We start from the raw sequence: 6,639 nt of genomic DNA on the forward strand, positions 1-6,639 counted from the left end.
AATCACAAGTCACATGTGATCGATGGACTTAATATATTATAAGAGGTGGACCAATTTGATCCTCTTAGATTATTACTCGTATCATATAACTTGTGAGCAAGTACGTTGTGAGCATTCGAGTTCTAATTTTGGCATTCCCAGTCACTCATGATTTTTCTAAAAATAAGTTATAGAAGGTAAAGTGTTAATTTAAAGGGTTTAATCCCACCAAAATATTGTGAATTTTGCAAAATATAATTAATACCGAAATATGTATAAGTTATAAAGCATGGTATGCAATTAGATGATACCGATATATAGTTTCAATGATAGGCTTAAGTGCAAGTGTATCATGCACCACCAAGCACAAGTTGTAAGCACGCCATTGAATCATTGATGCAATAAGAGTGAGAAACATAAAATAAAATAACTAATGGTTCATGTTTTGTCACCTTGCCTTATTTTGAGAAACATAAAATAGTCTTGTCAAAAAAAAAAAAAAAGTTCTAAAATAAATATAATTCAATAGGGGTCATTATATAAGTAGATTAGGGTTTGGGTACGAGATATGGGGTTGGAATGAATAAAACTTATACAACTATACAAGTGATTGATTCTCACCTCGCTCTTGTGAGTTATGACTATCTAAACAACAACAAAAATATTGCGGAAATGTAGAGAATCAAATAAATATTATTTTCTTCTTATAATTAAAGATGGATATTCCTATTTGTTAAAAAAATTAGGTTAAGATCAAATTTGGGAGATGCTACCGGCTAGCTTATGTCCTAATTAAGTATTATTAATAAAGCTTTAATATACATTAACGTCCCCAACAAATAATAAAGTAGCAGAGCATAATGTTGAGACCTGAATTAGAGCTAAGCCTACGACCACTCCTCCATGATTGTGTCGCTATTAACCTATTATCATGTGTTCTTATCACTACTTATATTACTAATTACGCTATTAATCACTCTATATTATCACGCTGAATTGTATCTATGTAGGTATATATTGTACTACTACAGAAGACATTTCTAATATAAGTAAACAAAAACAAAAAAAAAAAAAAAAAAAAAAAGTGTACATGTATATATATATATATATATATATATATATATATATATATATATATATATATATATATATATATATATATACACTAATCTAGTGACGTAGAGGTAAATTAAGAAACCTTACGTATACTCCGTATATAGTTGATACTTGATAGGATCATAGGAGTTATTAATATACGATTATACGTGTTACTGAGAAACGCTAAGAGAAAGCTGCCATTTTACAGTGTTCAGTAGCTTTTAACTATTAATAACCATTTTAAGTCAATACATTTTGTATTTTCTGTGTTATGAATATATTCAGTTAGTTTTAAAGTAAGATCAGATTTTCTATCAGCTTAAATGATGAAGCTAATTAATTACTGTCTCGTTAAAAAAAAAAAAAAAAAAAAAAAAACCGTTGATAATTTGCCAAAAGTGGTCCATTTTAGACATGGAACATAAAGTTGCTACTTGTATATCTGATTTGTAAATAGTATATTAAGCTTTGTTATTCAAGAATTTAAAACAAGTTTAAAGAACCAACAAGTAAATACTCCAATTGGATTATGGAGACGAATTATATAAGATTCCACGTAATAGCGCTTAATGTGATGATAACGAACCCATAATATATACTCCGTATTTTAATGTTTGTATAAGTGCTAATATTTCGCTACTATGTTAAACTTATTGTAATAATCTGTTATGATATCATAAAAGATATGGATGAGTAAATTGAGGTGCTACAGTGCAAAATATTTCACAGCTTCTAATAATTGACTTTGTATTTCAATGGTGAATATAATTATTACTGGTATCTATAATTCTTCTGAAGGGCGGGTAACAGCAAGCAAAACATAATGTAAGTAACACTAATTAATAAGAAGATTAGTATTAGTACTGTGGCGTAAATGGTCCCGACGAAACAAAAAAAAAAAAAAAAAGGGGTTTAGCAGAAGCACGCACTAATAATGGAAGATTGAAGCAGTATGTAGTAAATGGAATTGATGGATTATTCTTTATTCTTTTCCATGGATCGGATCGTCTACTCTCTCATAATCATCTACATTATTGTAGGTGTACTGTTAAGTTGGCCAGCCTTAGTGCTGGACGGTGAGTGAATTCCAGAATAAAGTGTTTATAACTAAGGTAGTTATCACTTGCTCATGGTCAAGGACGTGATGTAAAGCCTTGATCCAAGGGGCATACCAACATTTGATTGATTTGCTCTATTAAACTAATTACAAATATGTTTTTAATTATTACTTATCTCAATTTATTCAAACTTTATTCCAACTTATCTCAATAAAACTTACTTGTCTAAAATAACTATTGTAACATACACTTGTTGTGCAACACACATTATCCTAGTTTCATTTACTTCAACAAAGCTATGTTCACATAATTACAGATAATTTAGATTCAAAAATAAGTTTAAGGCTAATATAAGTTCAATTTATAGCTGAAAAGTTCAGATTGGACCTGTTCTCATTGACTGAACTCAGCTAAACTGAACTGAACTGAACTAAGTTGAGCTGAACTGAAATGAATATTTTATAAGAGAAGGAAATTAGGGTTTGTTCTCTTACGTTGAAATTCAGTTCAGTTTAGTTCAGTTCGGCTCGGCTCGGTTCAGCTCCTAATTTCCTTCTCTTATAAAATATTCAGTTCAGTTCAGTCAATGAGAACAGACCCTTAAGAGCTGAGCTGAGCTGAACTGAGCTGAGTTGAACTGAATTTCAACGTATGAGAACAGGCCCTAAGTAGTTGAGTTAAGTCCATAAACCTAGCTAGATAAAATCTAGTGTGTTTACATGTTCTACTTCTCTTTATAATACCGCTTAATTTGCATTTTGATGCTTTTATATAAACATGTATAACTATTGAAGCATTTAGATTCGTCATATAATTTACAAGTTTATAATAAAAGTCATTCTGAAACCAATTTGTTGTACGAGGAGTTAGTTGGTCGCATTTATACAAATTTCTTATTTCAATGAGTGACAAATAATAATCCTAATTTACATATATGTGGATAATTATCATAATGCCCCCTCGCATGAGCCCATCTAGAAAGGCTTAAAAAATCTTTGATGGCTCTCTTTGGATTTCCAACATGAGAGGACCCTTACTAGAATACAATTAAATCTCTAAATTCTCTTGTCTTGCGTTTTTCAAATTAATGGTTTAGCTGTTCCTTTACGGGATTGATAATAGGCAATGATCTTAACCCTAAATTAAATTGATTGCCTAAATTAATCTCCATTTTCACACAATACTATGCAGTAAAGGTAATAGCTTGGGAATTAAATAAACTTTATAAACATATTGAATGATGATGCTTAATATAACTCAATAATGTAACAACATTCAAGATCGAGTAGATTCTAAAAAGGAGTACTATATTAATCCGCATGCACTGTAGATCATATATTAGCACAAAACAATTTGCAGCATGAGAAATGAAGTTATTGATGAATAGAACAAGTATCTAAGTAAAATTAAAAATGATGGTAGGAAAATTGATACTGGTATAAAAAGAAGGGTGAGATAAGTACTGTGATATTAAAGGTAAGGTGGCAGTTAATTGGAGGAAGAGGTAAGGAAAGAAAAAGCAGGTTGACAAGACACGTGGAAGAAGGAAGACCGTCAGATGAAAGCATGCAAATAGTAGCCGGATATTGAGATGAGGGCAATAACAGTATTCCGTAAGAAAGAAAGAGGGAATTGCTTGGAATTGGAAACACCAAACATCCACATTTGTTTTTAAAATGAATCAAGAAACAAACAAATAAAATCCAAAGAATTGTACTGTACTATTTGTTGATTATAATAAAAGGGTAATTATAAATGATATGATCAGCTTTAAGAAGAGAGAGAGAAATAAAGAGAGTAGCAGAGTACTATAGTGCAGCAGTAGTAGTAATACTCCAAAGAAAGAGAAAGAGAAAGAGGAGAGATACTCTAGAGTAAAAATTGTTGTTGGGAAGGGAAGGTGTCTAATTCTATGGCGGCGTAGCAGAGCTGTCTCAATAAAAAAAAATGTCTCATCTTTCTTCTTAAATGTTTCCTGATTAGCGCTGCTTCTCTTCTGACTTTCTTTCTCCTTCCATTTACTTAACCTATTCTATTCCTTCTTACTTTCTTTCTTTTTTTTTTTTTTTTTCTTTTACACCCTCATAAACAAACAAACACCCACTGTTAACCAAACAAGCATCCAAATCCACCCCTTTGTTTTAGGGTAAACATAATTTTCACTAAACAGTGATCTGCCCTTGATAATTTTTTTTTATTTATAAAAATAAGCTTGTATTGATATTTGAAAGAGGTTATGGAGAGTTTTGTTGAGAAATTGAGGGTAGGGGAGACCAAATTATGGCTGAATATTTCTCACTAGGGACTGGAGGAAACAACAACAAAAACATAAATTACAGGAATGAGCAAATCCCTAATAATAATAATAATTACCAGCAGCATGAAAATAAATTATCAACAGAAGAGCTGTGGCAACACCTTCCTTGCTCGGAATTAAGGATCGCACCGACGGAAGATGGTGGAGATGAGACAACGAGATCTGGTTTAATGATGATGAGAATGAGTAGTACCAGTGGTGCCGCTAATATTAGCTGCCAAGACTGCGGCAACCAAGCTAAGAAAGATTGTGTCTATATGAGATGTAGGACCTGTTGCAAAAGCCGTGGATTTGATTGTGCTACTCATGTCAAGAGTACCTGGGTCCCCGCTACTGTTCGCCGGGAACGCCACCAGAAACTTCTCCAGCAACACCCTCAGCAGCAGCAAGACCAACAACAGCAACAACACTTGAGAGGTGCGAATAACCCAAAGAGGAGAAGAGAGAATTCTTCTACCTCTTTTTTTTGCACCCAATTGCCCATCACTACTACTACTAATACTAACACCGCCTCTTTTTCAGGTATAGTAGTATCACCCTAGGGGAAGGAATCTTTTTTTTTTTTTGGGTTATGTAATTTATGCGTGTGAATATTAACATATGATCTTGATATTTTGCGTGTAAATGGGGAAAATGAATTTATTAAAAAAAAAAATCCCTCATGGTTGGTTAGTGGTGGTGTCTTTTGGTGATACTGTTTTTTAGTATTCCTGACGAATAGATTGACAAGAAAGGAGAGGTGCTGAGCTTTTGCCCCTTTCTTTCTTTCTCTTCCTCTTTGTCCGTGTTTTCCTCTATGTTTTTCTAAGCTATTATTTGACAATCTGTATTTTGAATCATTGTCATTCTGATGTGCACATTCACCCTTTTCCCAATTCTTTTTTTTTTTTTTTTAAAAAAAAAAAATTTATTTTACAATCCTGACTTTTGAGAAAACAAATTATTACTACTTAATGTTAATTTACTTGTAAAAAGTTTAGTCTGTATAACAGTAGGATATCATATCATGAAAATTCTACTGGTAATTAAAACCTAACCTGGATAAAGGTTAGTAGTGGTGTTTAATTTAGCATAGTTGAATAATGATATTTGTGTTTTAATAATACAGCAGGTATGGAAGTTGGAAATTTCCCGACAGAAGTGAACTCGTCGGCGGTGTTCCGGTGCGTAAGGGTGAGCTCAGTGGACGAAACGGATGATGAGTATGCATATCAAACGGCAGTAAACATTGGAGGACATGTATTCAAAGGGATTCTGTATGATCACGGAGTTGATCATTCTCACCAAGTTAATACTCCAAGCCCCAACTATGGTGCTGCTGAAACCTCTTCCGGAGCTAACCTTGCTGCTTCCATGGGTGTTCCCGCTTCTATCTCGGCTATGCCTACTTCATCTTCTTCGCCTCCAGTCGGGTATTTAGACCCGTCTTACTACCCGCTTCCTCTCAACACTTACTTGGGTCCGGGTACGCCATTCTTCCCCAACCCAAGACCTTAGAATATTAATCTAAGCTGCCCAAATAAACATACAACTATATGCAATATTATATGGACTTTTCTTATGTTTCTTGCTATTAAATCATTAGCTTCCTTTCTTTCCGCTCTCTACTCACTCATACATTGGTGAAATCCGGTGATGATCTTAGTTTTATTGGGAATTGTTTTTGGTAAAGATAAATTGAATAGGTAAAGCCTAGAGCAAGGGAAGAAGAATACATGATATGATATGGGTTGTTATTATATTTATCAAGGTTTATTTTGTTTTTGTATGTCAATGTCATCCATTTAGAATATCATCTATTTTTAATTTGTTATTGTTATAAATAAAAGCATGTAATTGTATCATTCTTGCTCTGTAACAACTCTCTATTGAATACATATATAGTTAGGCAAGTAGCTAGGATGGTTGATAAGTCTTACTAGCTTGATTGGTACCAATTCTTTGTTCAGAGTTTCAAAGTTGACTTCAACTTGAAAACGTTATTGAATTGCCTACACACATAGTTTTCCAATATTTACTCTATACATGATAGTTACATAATCCCATGTCAACTCCCTTTAGTATCATCACTTTTGGCTTAATCCACTGCTCTAGAATACTTTGCACCTCTGTATACTGAAATTACTGATCATACAGTATTGTAAAGCCCTTTCTTAGCTCAGCTCTCATATGACAATTAATGCTCTT

General features: G+C 32.9%; 1 protein-coding gene across 4 annotated transcripts; it reads left to right on the forward strand.

The window, feature by feature from the left end:
- The first annotated feature begins 3,457 nt into the window (after positions 1 to 3,457).
- On the forward strand, positions 3,458 to 6,370 carry LOC110685896 (protein SHORT INTERNODES-like). 4 transcript variants are annotated; one of them, XM_021862446.1, is made up of 2 exons: positions 3,458 to 4,974; positions 5,561 to 6,370. In XM_021862446.1, exons 1-2 carry the CDS (start codon positions 4,416 to 4,418, stop codon positions 5,947 to 5,949), a joined length of 948 nt encoding a protein of 315 aa, XP_021718138.1. In that variant the 5' UTR covers positions 3,458 to 4,415; the 3' UTR covers positions 5,950 to 6,370. The 4 variants fall into 4 exon arrangements, with proteins under 4 accessions (XP_021718138.1, XP_021718139.1, XP_021718140.1 ...); XM_021862447.1 differs by having other exon boundaries at positions 5,564 to 6,370; XM_021862448.1 differs by having other exon boundaries at positions 3,463 to 4,869.
- Positions 6,371 to 6,639: the final 269 nt, after the last annotated feature.

The sequence above is a fragment of the Chenopodium quinoa genome, unplaced genomic scaffold (genome assembly GCF_001683475.1).
Source record: "Chenopodium quinoa cultivar QQ74 unplaced genomic scaffold, ASM168347v1, whole genome shotgun sequence".
NCBI classification, from domain to species: Eukaryota; Viridiplantae; Streptophyta; class Magnoliopsida; order Caryophyllales; family Amaranthaceae; genus Chenopodium; species Chenopodium quinoa.

Bases quoted from the DNA above. Each gene is read 5' to 3' on its own strand.
- LOC110685896 (XM_021862446.1), top strand. From the start codon at position 4,416: ATGGCTGAATATTTCTCACTAGGGACTGGAGGAAACAACAACAAAAAC. The intron at 4,975-5,560 runs GTATAGTAGTAT...TTAATAATACAG, and splicing joins TAACACCGCCTCTTTTTCAG to CAGGTATGGAAGTTGGAAAT.